The sequence below is a fragment of the Lepidochelys olivacea genome (assembly GCF_965140295.1).
Source record: "Lepidochelys olivacea isolate rLepOli2 genome assembly, chromosome: 6".
Lineage (NCBI taxonomy): Eukaryota > Metazoa > Chordata > Testudines > Cheloniidae > Lepidochelys > Lepidochelys olivacea.
Window position 1 is genome coordinate 71,505,522 of NC_140416.1, and position 18,142 is coordinate 71,523,663.

General features: G+C 40.3%; 1 protein-coding gene across 1 annotated transcript in view; it reads right to left on the reverse strand.

Moving 5' to 3' along the window:
• Nucleotides 1-18,142, reverse strand: part of RYR3 (ryanodine receptor 3) — a gene marked incomplete at its 5' end in the record, with an annotated part of 579,989 nt that overhangs the window by 372,259 nt on the left and 189,588 nt on the right. Inside the window, 3 exons of the mRNA XM_084631721.1 lie at nucleotides 7,985-8,177; nucleotides 12,875-13,116; nucleotides 14,569-14,702. Of these exons, the coding sequence (XP_084487847.1) occupies nucleotides 7,985-8,177; nucleotides 12,875-13,116; nucleotides 14,569-14,702 (569 nt within the window). The remainder of the gene's footprint in view (nucleotides 1-7,984; nucleotides 8,178-12,874; nucleotides 13,117-14,568; nucleotides 14,703-18,142) is intronic.

Genomic DNA, 18,142 nt, shown 5'->3' on the forward strand with positions numbered 1-18,142 from the left:
CTGTACTGCAGGATGTGCAAAGCAGTATTCACCCCCAGGGAAGGGGTTGGGGGAGAGGGTTCAAATAATGTACATGGGGACTGACCCCAGATAAATGCTGTGGCAGCATATTCTGAAGTATGAATATAAACAAATAACACAAGTATGTAGGGACAAAATTAGAAAGGCCATGGCAAAAAACAATACCAAACTAGTTACAGACATAAAGGGTAACAAGAAAACATTCTACAAATACATGAGAGGCCAGAGGAAGACCAAGGATGGGGTAAGCCCATTACTCAAAGAGGGATGGGTGGAGGGGGATGGGGATAACAACAGAAAACGTGCAAATGGCAGAGATGCTTAATGACTTCATTGTTTCAGTTTTCACCAAGAAGGTTGGTGGTGATTGGACGTCTAACATAGTGAATGTCAGTGGAAATGAGGTAGGATCAGACGCTAAAATAGAAAAAGAACAAGTCAAAAATTACTTAGACAAGTTAGATGTCTTCAAGTCACCAGAGCCTGATGAAATGCATCCTAGAATACTCAAGGAGCTGACTGAGGAGATATCTGAGCCATTAGCGATTATCTTTGAAAAGTCATGGAAGACGGGAGAGATTCCAGAAGACTGGAAAAGGGCAAATATAGTGCCTATCTATAAAAAGGGAAATAAGGACAACCCGGAGAATTACAGACCAGTGAGCTTAACTTCCGTAACCGGAAAGATATTGGAGCAAAAAATTTGCAAACATCTAGAAGATAATAAGGTGATAAGTAACAGTCAGAATGGATTTGTCAAGAACAAATCATGTCAAACCAACCTGACAGTTTTTTTTTGACAGGGTAACAAGCCTTGTGGATAGTGGGGGATGCGGTAGACGTGGTATATCTTGACTTCAGTAAAGCTTTTGATACTGTCTCACATGACCTTCTTATAAACAAACAAGGGAAATGCAACCTAGATGGAGCTACTATAAGGCAGGTGCAAAACTGGTTGGAAAACTGTTCCCAGAGAGTAGTTATCAGTGGTTCACAGTCATGCTGGAAGGGCATAACTAGTGGGATCCCACAGGCATCAGTTCTGGGTCCGGGTTGATTCAATACCTTCATCAATGATTTAGATAATGGCATAGAGAGTACACTTAAAAAGTTTGTGGATGATACCAAGCTGGGAGGGGTTGCAAGTGCTTTGGAGGCTAGAATTAAAATTCAAAATGATCTGGACAAACTGGAGAAATGGTCTGAAGTAAATAGGATGAAATTCAATAAGGATATATAAAATACTCCAATTAGGAAGGAACAATCAGTTGCACACATACAAAATTGGAAATGACTGCCTAGGAAGGAATACTGCTGAAAGGGATCTGCGGGTTATAGTGGACCACAAGCTAAATATGAGTTAACAGTATATTGCTGTTTCCAAACATAATTCTGGGATGTATTAGCAGGAGTGTTGTAAGCAAGACATGAGAAGTAATTCTTTCGCTCTACTCCGTGCTGATTAGGCCTCAACTGGAGTATTGTGTCCAGATCTGGGCGCCACATTTCAGGAAAGATGTGGACAAATTGGAGAAAGTCCAAAGAAGCACAACAAAAATTATTAAAGGTCTAGAAAACATGACCTATGAGGGAAGATTGAAAAAATTTAGGTTTGTTTAGTCTGGAGAAGAGAAGACAGAGGGGACATAACAACAGTTTTCAAGTACATAAAAGGTTGTTACAAGGAGGATGAAGAAAAAATGTTCTTCTTAACCTCTGAGGATAGGACAAGAAGCAATGGGCTTAAATTGCAGCAAGGGAGGTTTAGGTTGGACATTAGGAAAAAATTCCTGACTGTCAGGGTGGTTAAGCACGGGAATAAATTGCCTAGGGAGGTTGTGGAATCTCCGTCATTGGAGATTTTTAGGAGCAGGTTAAGTCAGGGATGGTATAGATAAGACTTAGTCCTGCCATGAGTGCAGGGGACTGGACTAGATGACCTCTCAAGGTCCCTTCCAGTCCTATGATTCTCCCCAAAGCTGCATCTGAAGAAGAAAGGAAATCCAACTTGTAGTGCTTTGTGAGTGTGTTGACTGATGTCCACGTTGCTTCCTTACAGATTCATATGAAGTGCAAGACCTCTCTGCACAAGAGGTTGCTGAACCCCTCAGGGAGTGGGCTGTAACATTATTTGGTGAATTCACTTCAAATGCTCTATAGGTTTCAGCAACCTCTGCCTTAATCCACCTTGTAATAGAGGATTTAGAGGCTTTCTTCCCTTTAGCTGGAGAGTCATATAAAATGAAAAGAGCTGTGTTCTTGAGATAGATTTTAAGTACTTTTCTGACACCTAATTTATGACATTCAATCTCCTTGGGATGCTTAGATTAGGAGAAAAGAACGTGGAAAAATGTATTTATTTTTGGAATAAATGACAGGTCCAGACAAAGAATCTGTCATTATGAAAAATACATAGATGAGGCTCCATAGAAAATGCTCCAACTTCCAATACCCTTCTAGCTGAGGTGACTGTTACTAAGAAAGAAATTTGGAGAGAGAGAAATTAGGCTGAAAAAATGTAGTTATTCAAATGGTTGTTTTGTTAAGGCTCCTAGCACCAAATTCAAGCTCCAAGAAGGGAACCTGTGTATCACAAGAGGAATGAGTGAGACTTCTCTAAGAATCTTTTGATGTGGCAATAATTACCTGTAATGTAACTGCTGTTCTTTGAGATGGGATGCAGACACGTATTCCATGTAGGTATGCGAGTGCCCAGTGCACCAAAACTGGAGAACTTTGCCTAGCAGTACCCATAAGGGTAGTACTTGCACCCTGTGGCCCTAGTCCCATCCTGGCTATATAAAGGTGGTGCTGCTCCAACCACCCTTAGTTCCTTCGTACCCAACATCCAGATCACAGTCCCTGATACATAGGGGATGGGGGTGGGTTGTGGAATGCGCATTTTCATCACAACTCAAAGAACAGGTTACAGTACAAGTAAGTAACCATTCTTCCCTCTTTGAATAGATGCAGCCATGTATTCCATGTAGGTGACTCACAAGCAGTACTTGCAGGAGGTGGGCTATTTAACCAAGGACTGCAGGATTACCTTCCCAAAGTTCACATCTGATCTGGATCCAATAGTGATGTGTAACATATGTAGAGGACCAAGTGGCAGCCCTGCAAATGCCAGTATAGGAGTATCACTTTAGAAATGCCATTGATGTTGCCTGGGCGCTCATGCAATGAGCTTGCAGCCTATGGGGAGGTGCAATCTGAGGTACTTTGTATGCTGTCATGATATAGGAAGGTATCCACCTGGGGATTGTCTACAGGGAGGCTGCTTGCCCCTTCATTCAATCTGCATATGAAACAAACAGACAAGATGAAGAATGGAAAGATTTAGTTCTACCCAGGTAAAAAGCTAAACATTGCCTGATAGCCAAAGTGTGAAGATGTTGCTCATCTGGGGCTGAATGTGACTTAGGGAAGAACTCTGGTAGGGTAGACATAACTTGGTTCAAGAGAAATAACTTCAGATAAAAAACTTAGGGTGCGGCTGCAGGGTTACAGTCTTTGGAAAATTGTGTGTAAGGAGGTTCTGCCATCAAAGCCTGCAACTCGCACACACTCCTTGCAGATGTGATCACTACAAGGAAAGCAGTTTTCTGACACAGAGGGAGAAAGAAGTTGCCAGAGGCTCAAACAAGGTCCCATAAGAGCAGCTAAGACAGCATTAAGGTTCCACAAAGGAAATACAGTAGTTCTTTTAGCAGTGGGTGGTTACAAGTGACTCATTTCAAGAACCTCACAAGCACAGAGTTAAAAAACACTGACTTCTCATGGATGAGTGGATGAAATGCAGAAATCATTGCCAGATGACTCTCAATGAACTAAGTGCAAGACCGGAAGACTGAAGGTGCAACAGGTACTCCAAGATGTCCTGAATTCAAGGCATCTCTACTGAGTGGTCCGGAGGCCCAGGCAACCTACTGGTTAGAGTGCATGGTTCTTGGCCCCCTACTTGGTTGTGGGTCCTCAGTCTTCAAGGAAAGGGGGGAAGGTAGGGGAACCTAGACCCTCCCTCTTCACCAGGTCCCAGTCCTGGGCTACTTCCTACCAATCTGTTCTGTTTGGAGCATGGCCCCTCTAGTCCACTTAATTGGGTGGCCTGCTTCCTGTAGGGTCCTCTTGTGGGCCTTGAACAGAACCTCGTTACAATCCCAGACTGCTTCAGGCAGTTGGCTGCACACTGGGGAGGCCGAGCCCCAAAATGTCCCTAGGCTTCACCCCTCAGTTTTCTTTGGTGCTGGACTCCTCCAGAGTCTCCTGTGGTTGGGAGACAGTGCTTCCTCTCAGATGGTGGCATTGGCAGGCAGGTTAGTGATCCTTCCCCTCAGTTACAGAGGCGGTTAGCTCCTGCCCCTTTGCCAGTCAGCCCCAAACTGAGCCACACTTTCTTTTCCTTTTCCCTCCAGAACTGGCATTAACTGGAGGTATAACAGGGTGGGGCTAGGTCAGCCCAGAGGATCTCTTTAATCCCTGGTGACTGAACTCCCTGGGCTAGCAACCACATTGAGAACTGCTTCCACTTGGCCAAATAGGCCACTCTGGTGGAGGACTTTCTACTATTAAGCAAGTTTTGCTGGACTGCCTCCGAACATCATTCCTCCTCCTTCTCCTCATCTAACTATGTAGCATCCATGCCATGAGACGCAGGGAGCTGAGCACCGGATGCAAAATCTCACCGTGATGCTGAGTCAGGAGATTGGGATGAGGAGGAAAAGATATAGGAGGCTGTCAGGGATTCTGGGGTCTCAACCTGGGAGCATCAGCCTGTGGCAATATTGCCCAGAGGTAAAAGTCTGTGGGGCTGTGTGACGGGGTGGACTAGATTCAGAGGCCCCGTGCTGGAGGCCTCATGGCCCTGCATCACCCTTCCCCAGAGTAGAGCAGAGAGAAGTCCTTCTGACAGCCTAAAGTGGCTGCAGAGGAACAGTCAATCAGAGGGGCTCATGGAGCAGCCAATCTGGAGCCAGAAGGGCCTTATATAAAAGACAAGCAGCAGAGCAGAGAATTTCAGTTGCTGTGTGGAGTTCAAGGAATGAAGACTGGGTGACTGGCTGGCTGGAAGAGCAGCAGTACTGCAGACAGGACTGAAGCCCAGAGAAGGCTGCTGAAGTCTGGATGCCTGGCTGGCAAGAAGAGCAGCAGGACCAGTGGAAGGTCAGTGCAGGCAGGCTGAAGCCCAGTGGGACTGAACACTGAACCTGGCCAGGCCAGAGAGGCTACCGAGATAGGTCTCGCTGGTCTGGGAGGCCTGCTGAAACACCACCAGTTGCGGGTACTGAGATGGGCCCCAGCTAGGTGCTTGAAGAAGGCAGTGCCTCTGGGAGAAGCCTTAGAGCTATGGTCCCATACCAGGGCCAAGATAAGAACTTGGCCTGTATACTCCGGAAGGGGGGGCAACATATGTGGCTCGGCCGGAGGACTGAGTCACTGAAGACTCGCCAAGAGAACCATCAGCTGGGGGAGGGGAGGTTGTGCATGAGAGGCAGGTGCCACCCCGATATACGAACTAAAACCAAAATCAGGCTTACATCCAATCAACCAACCAAAGGGGGGGGGGCACCTGGGAGAGGTGGGTGCTGCCCCATGAAAAAAACTGATTGAAGGCATATTGACCAGAGAAAGGGGGCACCAGTGAGAGGTAGGTGCCGACCCTGTTACATTCTGGTAACAGAAGCGGGATCTTCAGACCGATCTTGTCTAAAGGGGGCTAGGTTAGAATTAACTGTTTTACTGTAGCAAGCTTTTAACTGTTTTATTGTGTGAGGCCAGAAGCAGACGCTGAAGAAGGCCCAGGGGCCAGACAGAAAGCAGTAAGACAACAAAGCCAGAGCCAGATGCTGAAGGGGAGCCAGAGCCAGCGGCCAAGGCAGAAAGCAGTAAGACACTGAAGCCAGAGGCGGAGGCAAAAGCAGTAAAACAACAAAGCCAGAGGCTGAAGGGGAGCCAGAGCCAGTGGCCAAGGCAGAAAGCAGTAAGACAATGAAGCCGGAGTCAGAGGCAGAGGCAAAAGCAGTAAAACAACAGAGGCAGAGGCTGAAGGGAGCAAGAGCCAGAGGCAGATGCAGAAAACAGGCAAGATTTTAAGTATTTATTGGGCAGAGCCAGAGCCAGACCCCGAGGCCAAAGAAGGCCAGATTCAGAGGCAGAGGTAGCCCAAGAGCCAGAGGCTGAAGAGAGCCAGAAGCAGCCCAAGTGGAGTATGCCCTGACTGATGGGTGCAAGAACCACTGACACAAGCCTGAAGGAGGAAGCATGTGGCAGAGTGGACTAGGTCTGGAGGCCCCTTGATGGAGACCTCGTGGTCCTGTATCATCCTTCCCCAGAGTAGAGCAGAGAGAAGTCCTCCAGACAGAGGAGCTAATCAGAAAGGCTGATGAAGTGTGCTCCTCCTGAATGTTCCCACAGAATGGCTTATTTCCACTGAATCAGCATTTTCCAGTGGAAAACTGTTCCTTCTGAAAATTTTCAACTAGCTCTTGTCTATCTACGCCCTAAATTGGGTAGAGAGTAATGTCGGTTCCAGAGAGAGAGTAAAACCCACTCCCACTCCTCATCTCTTTCCAGGCCCTCTGATTATTCTGTTTGGAGAGGCCTGGGAGTTCTCCCATTTCATAACATTTGTGAAATCAGCTCCTTGGGAAAAGCCCACATACAGCTGGTCCTCAGACTTCCTTTATCTCAGGAAAACCTAGCCACTTTTCCTAATTGTTAAATGGATGAATCATCTGTAGCCTGAGTTTTTCTTCCCTAATGTAAGCCCCACTGCTCTTCCTTTCTATTCTGGGTGGGATGTAGGTCTCACAACTGTGGGATTCAATTCGTTCCAGGCCTATAGAGAGATTCCCCTTCTGCAAAGGTGCCCATGCCCTCTGCACCTTGTTATTTTCCTTTGCTGCTGGTTCCTTTCCTGATTATTCCCTCTAGGCTTGATACTTCTTGCATGTGTTGCAAGAACCACAGAACTTCAGGCCAAGCCATCAATCCCTTCTTATCTTAGCTCAGCAGAGAGCTTTTACACACCATCACACCCTCTCAGTTATTTCCTTACTTGCAGAATGATCCTGGGCTCTGAAAGTCAGGTTTCATTCTTTCCTACTTGCAAATCAAAACAGTAATAAAGCGTAAATGAGGCCCCCAGAGCTTCCTGTGCCTAACGGGTCTGCACAGGTGTAACTGATTGGAAATTTAGGTAACAATTCTGATGATCATTGAAAAGCCAGAATAGAATCCACCTTTCTGTCTACTATGCTGGCTCTGTAATATTAACAATGCTAATATTAGTAATTTATTTTAGTCACTGAAGTAAACAGACTTAACAGTTTAATCAGCTCTCTTAAGAAAGAGGATACTATTTTTACCCAGTGACTTTTGAGAGTAGAATCACACTTGAAAAATATTTTTGGAACTGAGTTTAGGTGTGGTGAAAGGTGCCAGACTGACAGTTCTGAAGTCAAACGTCTTCATTTTTTTTCTATAAAACACATGGAGAATGAGCAGTAGAGTATATAAGGTTTCCCATACTGCAGCACTATTGTTCTTCAAATTCTGTAGTGTGAGAAGGGAGTTTAGTCTTCATGATAATTTATTTTTTCACCTCTTTTTGAGATTGCCAACAAAGTTTCAGTTAATGCCAGTTGTGGTGCTGTGATTCTGAAGTGGATACTTGTCCACTGATAATTGGACTGAGACCAAACTAACTTCCTCTAAGTCACCAAAAAGCCATCGAATGATAATGATTTCAGTCATTGTCAAATCAATCACCAAGAGATCAAAAGCTCCACGTTCCAACTCCATACCAACTAGTCTCCAAACAAATGGATGTATTTTTCCCTGACTGAAAGTAGTAGAGTATCTAAGCAATAAAATAAAATAAATCATATATGTTAAACATGTCATCATGACAGCATGGCAAAAAGCCCAAAATATTAATAGGAAGAGATCAAGCACTTACTTGATACCTGCAGAGAAGCTCACCACAGGATAGAAAAGTCCATCGACACTGAAGTTCTCAAACATTCCCTGTACAGGTTGCCCATTAATGCGGAATGAAATACTGGGCACCCCTAAATCCAAGCAGCAGCTAACTACGTCATCAGATGCCAACAAATGCTGATTGACAGATGCTACAGCTCGGGGTACTCGACCTGATGAGAAAGGAGTTAGGGGAGAAAGGCTTTGAACAATTTCCTGTATTTAAGGGGTTAGCAAGAGAATAGCAACTATACCGACACAAATATTTTGACAGCCTCACAAGCTATTTCAAATAATTTATTTTCTTTCAGACATGAAGACATAACCTTGTCTTCATCTGCTTTGTGACTGTTTTTGCTTTAAGAGACAGACAATGAGCTACATTCTCCAGACTGATAAGTGGCAGAACAGTGCGTGAACTGAGCAAATTGTTTGAGACCTTTGAAGCTGTTAGCAAAAAGGAATATGCTCAGCTCAGGCAATGTGTGCTCATACCATGACCTAACTCAAAAGCCTTTGCCTGTATAAAGCTAATAGTGATTGGCAGATAATTTTAGTACCTACTGCCCAAGTACTTAGGTCTTATTTCAGTTATTCATGAAATATCAGAGTTCCCACTGCATTATAATTAACTTCATTCATGGACAGGATTAAATATTTATAGGGATAACGAGAGCATCTGCAGTTAGAGGACTAAATAAAATTAGAGGGGATATAACTCTCATACTTCCAAGTAATCACAAAAAATGGTTACTTACCTTCGCAATAACTGTTGTTCTTCAAGATGTGCTGTGCACATATATAATCCATTTCAGGTGTGTGCACACCCACTGCACGTGAGTCGGAGATGTTTACCTGGCAGTACCTCTTGGGGCAGTGCATGTGCCCTGTGTATCTATGCCCTCAGCAACAGGCATGAAAAGAGCAAAGTCACCTGACCTCCTCCCATTTCCTTTAAACTAGTATCTCGGTGATGTCAGACCACAAAGGTGGGTTCATGGAAAATATATGTGCACAACACATTACTGTATAGTTAAGATACCATTTTTTTCTCCTTCGATTCTTTGTGCACAAATATATTCTACTTCTGGTGATCCCAAGCAGTAATTCTTTAGGTGGTGGGAATTAGAATTATTCTTAAATAAAGGCAGAAGGACAGATTTTACAAAGTCAGCATCAGCTCTGGAAGCTCTCATAGCATAATGTTTGGTGGCAGCATGAAGACCATGTAGCAGCTCTATAATTTTCCATGATTGGGATGTTAATTAAAAGTGCCACAGAAGTAGCCAGTTCATAACAAATCGTGATGCAAAGAGTTATCCATTTCTGGATCCTCTGTGCAGAAACTGCCTGACCTCTCATTCTCTTCTGTTTATGTTAGAAACAGTTTTGGAGATGATCACAGTCCGATCAGCATAGAAAGAGTCACACATCTAGTGTGTGAAGTGTCTTCAACCTTATGGTTATGAGGCTTTGGAAAGAATTTCTGTAGATTAATCAATTGATTCAAATGTAAACCCAATACCATTTTTGTCAGGAAGTTAGGGTGAGGTCTTAAAGGAAATTTATTTTTATAAAAGATGGAGATCCCACCATCGAAGCCTTCAACTCTCCCACCCTTCTAGCATATATTAGCACTAAAAAGAACATTGTCTTTGCAGACAGCTGAAGAAAAGAGCAGGAGACCAGTAGCTTAAACAGTGGTCCCATGAGCCTTATCTATATCAAGTTAAAATCCCGGGTAATGTGTTAACAAATAGGAGGATAAACCCCCAGGTAAACCTGTTAAAAATCTTTCAGCCATGGGATGCAAAAAGAGCAAACATCCTTCAATGACAAGGTGGAATGTAGAGATGGCTGCCAAATGAATCTTTATGGAGCTTACACAGAGGCCTGAATTGTTCAAATGCAATGTGTATTCCAAGATACTGTGAACCTGTGTTTTTGATGATGGAGCCAAGTGGCCCAGAGAGAAAATCTCTTCCATTTTGCAAGATAAGTTACCCTAATGGAAAATTATCTGCTACTGATGAGAATATTTTGAACCTGTTGAGAGCAGCCCCTCTCCAATGGGTTTAGCCATTCAACATCCATGCTGTAAGGTGGAGACTGAGAGGGCTAAGGTCGAGAACTTGGCCACAATTCAGTGATAGTAGGTTGTGTACAAGAGGTAATGTCACTATAGTCTGGATCAAGAGCATCTGGAGGTTGTCTTGCCCACTTGGGGCTATAAGAATCATCCTGGCTATAAGAATCATCATTCCCATTTCATCATTTTTGAAAATCCTCATTTTATTTTAATATTTAACACAACAAAAAGGCAAACTGGTACATTTGAAGGACTAAAAATAATACATTTTTTCAGCAATACTAACTTGTGTGTCCTAAGATACCAAGAAGCTTGGTTTAATATACATTTGGCATTAAGGCATTTAACTAGGATCTTTAGTTAAATGAATCCAAAGCACTAACCACTCCCAAAAGCATCTCTCCCAGTTTATTCCAAGAGTCTTGTGTAAAACCTGAAACTGCTTTCACAAGAGCAGTATCTACTGCAGTTGTTGCCCTCTACAACATTCTGGACCAAGATTTTATATCTTTCCAGAATACAAATGGAAGCACTCTCATAATTTACATTAAGTATAACTCAGGACAGTGAAGTAAGGATAAAGTTGCTTTAATAGTACTCACTGAATATGCTATTTGGTACTTTTTGTCATTTTTTCATGGAATAATTTATTCAACATGTTTTTCCTGCAGTATTCTAAAGATGGGCATCCCCACAAAAATTCCTCACCATTATTTCCACCATCTGAGATAAGTTATATGACAGAAGCATAAAAAGTAAAATGGATATGGAAGCATCCATGTATGTATTTTATATCATATAACACACAAAAACATATATTAAAAAAAACATTATTAAACTTGCAAAGTCAAGCACACAAAAGGTCATAAATGTCAGAATTAAGGTTGTACAGGCAACCCTATTTCAGACCCCTTGTGAGTTTGCATTATGATAGAATCTTTAATTATATGATCACATATCATTTTTCCCCATTTAGCATTCCAAGAGTCCTTAGCATTATAGAACACTTTTATCTGGAAAAAGGGTTAAATAGTGAGGTGGCAACATTTGCAGATGATATAAAACTACTCAAGATAGTTAGACCCAAAACAGACTGCAAAGAGCTACAAAGGGATCTCACAAAACTGGGTAACTGGGCAACAAAATGGCAGATGAAATTCAATGTTGATAAATTCAAAGTAATGCACACTGGAAAACATAATCCCAACTATACATATAAAATGATGGGGTCTAAATTAGCTGGTACCACTCAAGAGAGAGATTTTGGCATCATTGTGGATAATTCTCTTAAAACATCCACTCAATCTGCAGCGGCAGTCAAAAAAGCCAACAGAATGTTGGGAAACATTAACAAAGGGATAGATAATAAGACAGAAAATATCATATTGCCTCTATATAAATCCATGGTACGGCCACATCTTGAATAGTACGTGTAGATGTGGTTGCCCCATATAAAAAAAAGATCTCTTGGAATTGGAAAAGGTTCAGAAAAGGGCAACAAAAATGATTAGGGGTATGGAGCAGCTTTCATGGGAGGAGAGATTAATAAGATTGGGACTTTTCAGCTTGGAAAAGAGACTACTAAAAGGGGATATGATAGAGATCTACAAAATCATGACTGGTGTGGAGAAAGTAAATAAGGAAGTGTTATTTACTCCTTCTCATAACACAAGAACTAGGGGTCACCAAATGAAATTAATAAGCAGCAGGTTTAAAACAAACAAAAGGAAGTATTTCTTCACAAATGCACAGTCAACCTGTGGAGTTCCTTGCCAGAAGTTGTTGTGAAGGCCAAGACTATAACAGGGTTCAAAAAGAACTAGATAATGAGCCAGGATGGGCAGGGATGGTGTCCCTAGCCTCTGTTTGCCAGATGCTGGGAATGGGTGATGGGATGGATCACTTAATGATGATAGACAAGCCCATGAGGAAATTAATAATCCTAACTTCTGAGCAGTGTTTGAATAATGTGCAATAAATAAGGCATGACCCACACAGTGAACAAGGAGAACAAGAAAGATTTTATAGATGCTCTTTAAGTGAGCAGGGTCTATCCCATATACTGGATGAGGCAGGAGTCTTGTGAAAATGAAATGTGTGATCATGCCATGAAAGACTATATCGCAATGTGCACATACAAGTGGGCCAATTAAGGTTGTACAGGAAATCTTAATTCTGGCATTTTCTAACTTTTGAGTGCTTGACTTTGCAAACAGAATATAGTTCTTTTAACGTTGCTTTTTTATAACCTAGAAAATTGTGCTGAAAAACCCTAACTGAATAAAACAGAAATTCCATTATGTGGTATCATAATGAAATACTGGATTACACAGTAAGGTAACATTCACTGATCTTGAATATTATTAATTTGTGTTCTTTGTTATCCCACACACAATATAATTCAATAATCTGCTAATCTCAGGCACGCTAAGGGCCCTTTATTGCTGTAGATCTGCATTTACAACTTCCATTTATGTCAATGGGAGTTCCATGCATGGATCCAGTGCACCACATGTCCCCATGTAGATAGAAAATAGACTAGGTTAGATAATGACAAGATATAAAAACAATGGCCTAGGAATTTGATTCCATTTATAGAGGTAGAATTCCAGAATAATCCAGCCTGTGCATTGGAGAGTGGAATCTGGCTCATTGCAAAATAGCATGCAATGGAGTAATGATGACCTGGGAGTAATATTTAGGGATATATTATTCCTGAATACTAATTTTTAGAAGGTTATTGGTAAGAATAATTGAAAAATATGCCTAAAGAGTACTTACCAGACCACAAATGAAGGCCATCGAAACCATAGGAGTAGAGGTCATCACCAACACCATTGCCACCCCATCCTTCTCCACCTCCAGGATAAGGAGCATAACCTGATGTAGAGGCCCAGCCAACCCGTAGATGAGTGGGTTCCGCCGTCAAAAATGCGTCTACCTGATCGATTATTAGTTCAAAGTACCACTTCTTATACTGTGCAGAGCCCTCAGCAACCCCCAAAAATATGTTTGGCCTCATGCTAGAATAGAAGAGATACATTTGATTGTACATTTTGTACTATGTATTCCTGGCTTCTTGCAACACTGGAATATGACATTACACTACACCAGGGATCAGCAATCTTTGGCATGCGGCCCGCTAGGGTAAGCCCCCTGGGGGGCTGAGCCGGTTTGTTTACCTGCCGTGTCTGCAGGTTCGGCTGATCGCAGCTCCCACTGGCCACAGTTCACTGCTCCAGGCCAATGGGGGTTGCGTGAAGCAGCATGGGCCGAGGGATGTGCTGGCACTGTGTAAATATGACACCTGAGTTCAGATGTGGAGACACATCATGTAAACTTCTGTCCAGACTGATTCTATCTGTTTTATGACTTTGTATGTCTGCATAATAAATAATACTACTAATAAATAAAAGATAGAGAAAGAAATTGTGCCAAATTCTTAGCTGAACTGAATAACAAACAAGTCCAGGGTGCTATGCATGAAGGAAAAATGTATCCTATAAAAAGAAAAACAATATTGTTTCTATTTTCCTGATACCAAAAGATGGGGGTTGAGATATGAAGAAATAAAATCCTTAATAAAACAAATTATTTTACAATATGCTTACATACTGTATATTCTTAGGCTGATCCAGGAGTGCCCTGCTTTGGACCAGCCTAAGAGAAGTTAGTTTCACTCTCTCATGGAAGAGTGATGTCTCACTCATCATGCACGTTGCTGTCCACTGGACAACTGAGAACTTGAATGGGATTCATCTGAATAACATTACTGAGGAGATGTTGGCTAGAAGTGCCAAAACAGTGAAGAGACCCGGATATGAAACCCTCAAATGCCGATTCCAAAATCTTAGAAATTTAGGCCAGATATCATAAGTATGCTCAGATTAGAGGTACAAATTTTAATAAATAATATATATAATCATTAACTATCAACCTCTTAATAGTAATTTCCTAATTTGAAAATAGTACACTATTAGCTAGTGTGCATGGAGAAGGAAAAAGAATATTGATTCCTTTTATATAATACACAATTTTTGTACTATATTACACTATTGTACTGGACTTATTTTTTGTCTTGATCCTTTCTCCCTAACGGACCTGTTATTTGTTTGCAAACCTCACCAATGTCCAAGAGGGCCCTGCATCAACCTTGTTACAATACAGCATTGTATTTTGTATACTTATGGTATTATATAAATAATCAATTTTTCATTTTTTTATAGTGGGAATTCAACAAGCAGTTTCTCTTCCAAGACAGTTTCCAGAACATTTCCTATATTGTTAGTATGATGAAACTTTTAAAAACAGTTATCATCTAAAAGTTTCCTAAAGAGTATGTCTTTCAGTGATTGCTAATAAAAAAGTTTCTCTCCCCAGAATAAAACAGAGTATTTTCTTAATTTAAAGTAATACTAAATACTAAAGCTCTGTTCATTTGCAAATATAGCAACAAAACAAACACTGCACTATACCTTGTCACATCATTAATCAAACGGGTTTGCAAGAGCAAATCTCTTCGGGGGAGTAGATTGTCGCAGATACAGTTCTGATTGGCACGCACTGCAACTCCATTACAGAGACACAGAGAGCAAAGCACATCAAGAACCTAAAACAGATCAGGGTACGGTCAAGTAAACGTAACTGTTTACAATACAATCCTGATCTCAATTTAATTCCCTTTCAAAATATGCAGGAGACTGGAGAAATATAACATGAAAACTTTGGTGATTTTTCTAAGATTTTTGGTTAAATATGATCTGAACACAGCTTGTAGCAGTGACAGTTGACATCAAATAAGTTAAAACAAGCTCCTATTGATTTTATACCTATATAAAACACTTTAGGATTATAAATCCTAAAGATGGCTTACAAATCTCACAAGAATAGTTCTTCCTATAAGATCTGTGGCACTTAGTTTATGTTCAGTTAGAGTTTGGAGTAAAAGATTTTAAGGTTCAGGGGAGTAGGGGAATGGAACAGTGTGGTGTAAGGGGGGAGAATAGTTAAGGGTCTCTCTTTATCAGAATTGCTTTTCTTCATGATTATGAGCTGACACTGCTTACTTCTCTAATTCAGAATATAGTCTCAAAACATAAGACAAAGGAGTCCATCTTTACATTTATTCTACCTGGCCACTGATGTTTACATTCACTTTAAATTCCCTTTAAGCTGTCAGAGAAGTGTAAAGGGCCCTTAATGTATGGGTATGTCTACACTGCAAAAAAAAAAAAGCCATGTTCTTAACTTGGATTAAAATAGTAGTGAAGACACAGCAACTCTGCTTTTAACTCTGCTACATGGCAGCCTAGGTTTGACTTGAGCTGTTAACCCAAGTAAAAAGCTGAGTTGCGTCTTTACTGCTATTTAATTCAGGTTATGTAACAAGGATTAGCTAACACAAATTATGCACACACATTTTTTGAAGGGTACACATACTCTAAATGAGAATGAGGTACTAAATATGAACAGGATGTGTATATTACTTACATCCTGTTCATGCAATTGATGACCATAATTTCAGGGTGGATTAAAAAAAAACAATGATTTAAAGGAAAAAGATCATTTTTACAAAATTTACATCAGATTTTTTAATTAATACATATTTCTTTTTAAAAATAAACCTGTTTAAAGTTAAATTTAAAAGTATGATAACCTATGTTAAATTCTACATTTATTATAATCTATTAAAATCATTCAAAATAGAACCAAAAATGTGGTGCATCGAAAAGACCTCCTGAAATTTTAATGAGTTAAAGGGCGCTTCTCTTTTAATTGTATCCAGAAGGGGGAGAAGCTTCTGAGGTCAACTCAAGCTTTGTAAATATGTCTTGATGTCATGCACTATATTAAATAAGTATCTCTGTTTATTTTTCAGTCTTTACAATGGATGAATTTGTTTATTTTACTTTTTTCCAAATGTAAGTACTTTGTGTTTCTGTTGTGTAGTAAAGCTTTTGGCTTAATTACTTTGGTTTCAGTTTAGTTTGCAGGTACAGAGAAAACATTTTCTTAATTTGGGAAAATTGAGAAATGAATTAGGACCTGAAAAAACAGGAAAGCTTGTTTTCTTCTTCCAATCAGTGAAGAGGAAAACAAGGTGGGACAAGATGAGATCTACAATCTGAAAATCTCAAAGGACACAGGGCCAGATTTTCATAAGTGTTTAGGCACCTAAAGATACAGAGAGATGCCAGAGGGATATTCAAAAGCACATATGCAAATTAGGAACCTAAAGCCCATTGATTTCACTTCGATTTAAATGCTGCATAATTCCCTCAAACTGCTTGTCAGAACTCATCCCTGAATATCAATATCACTCCAGACAAACACAAAGAATGTTTTAAAAACCTCATGTTTGGATAAAATTGGGTTAATGAGATTCCTTGTTTGATATTTCTTACTACAAGACAGAGTTTCAAATCTAGCAGTCAAATGAAACACTGTTCCCAGAACAACAAAAAAATCCTTTAATTAGCCTATGATGCAGAATCATAGTCATTATAGATGGAAAAGACCAGTTAGGTCATCTAACCCCCTTTCCTGTCAATGCAGAATTGTTCCCTTTTGTGTTTTTAATATTCATTATGCAGTCTACATTTAAATGTTCTAACTGAAGGGGTTTCTTAAGAGACCATTTCACAGTATTACAGATTTTGCTGACAGGATGTATTTCCTGATAATCAGCTAAATTTTTCCCTGTCTTAATTTTAATTGCATACTTCTAGTTATGTCACCTTGTGTTGGTCTAAATATTTCCTAAATGGAGTTTATTACCTTCTGATATTTTTAGTATACTATATTGTAGAAAGCTATGCCATATTTAATTCTTATAATCTTTCTCTGTAAAAAGTTCCAGCCCACTAAACACCATGGTTCCTCTTCTCTAATCATCCTCCAATTTGACAATATCATCCAGATATTAAAGTTCCCAGGACTGAATGTAATATTCCAACTGCAGTCACACCAGAGAATTATTCTCTGTTGTGTAATGTGATGCCATTCTTGATACAGCTACAAATTTTCTTGGCCTCCTTTGCTGCCACAATACATTTCATACCCTTATCTACTTTGCTTCCCACTATTTCTTGAGTATTATTGCTTTCCAGCTTTCTCTCATCTACTTCATAGCTGTGTTTCAAAATTTTCCCTTCAGATATAGATTGTAGTTTTCCAACTTGAATTTTGTTGTGTTCTACTCCTATTTCTAATATCTCTAGGTCATTTTGGATTATTTCTCTCTCCTCACTGGTGCTCAAAACTCTTCCCTATTTAGCATCATCTGTGAATTTCATTAACATGTTGTTCAGTCTCTGTTGTAGATAATTAATTAAGATATTAAATAAAACCTGATTTACCAAAGGTCTCTGTGGTACCTCACTAGACACTTTGTTTACAATCCATGGGATAGTATTAATCTGCAAGACCAATTCAATACATTTTAAGAGTTAGATTTTAGGTAACAGTAAAAACCTTTTAAATGATGTGTATATTTTTTAAAGGCGCTTTTATTAAATATTCATTTACTTTTTCTTAAAATACATTATCTTAATATTCTTATTTCTGCCTTTGTATATTTGAAAGTATAAATGATAATATATCATTCCTCATTCTGGGCAGACTTTGCCCGTGTAAATCCAGAATAATTTATTGAATTCCATGGATTTACACTAGGATGTAAATGAGATCAGATTATGACCTTCCATATCATGCGATCCCTGGTCATGGTAAAAATTAAATTATGCAAGTCTCAGAGCCCAATCCTTGCTCACATGAATAGTCACATGAAAAAGACAATGGAACTTCTTATCTGAGTAAGGACTTGTAAGACTGAGCTCTGTCTTCTTAGATGTATGAAAACAATAGAGCAAGTCCTTCAGCAGTGAACTTGGACCCCAAGGCTGCAAGTTACTCCACACAGGCGGACTCATGAACCCATATGGAGTAATTTGCAGTCTCAAGGTCCTAGATTACATTTACATGTAGCTTTTTATTTATTCTGACACATTATTTGGTTGCCTATCAATATTTATAACAGACACAAATGTG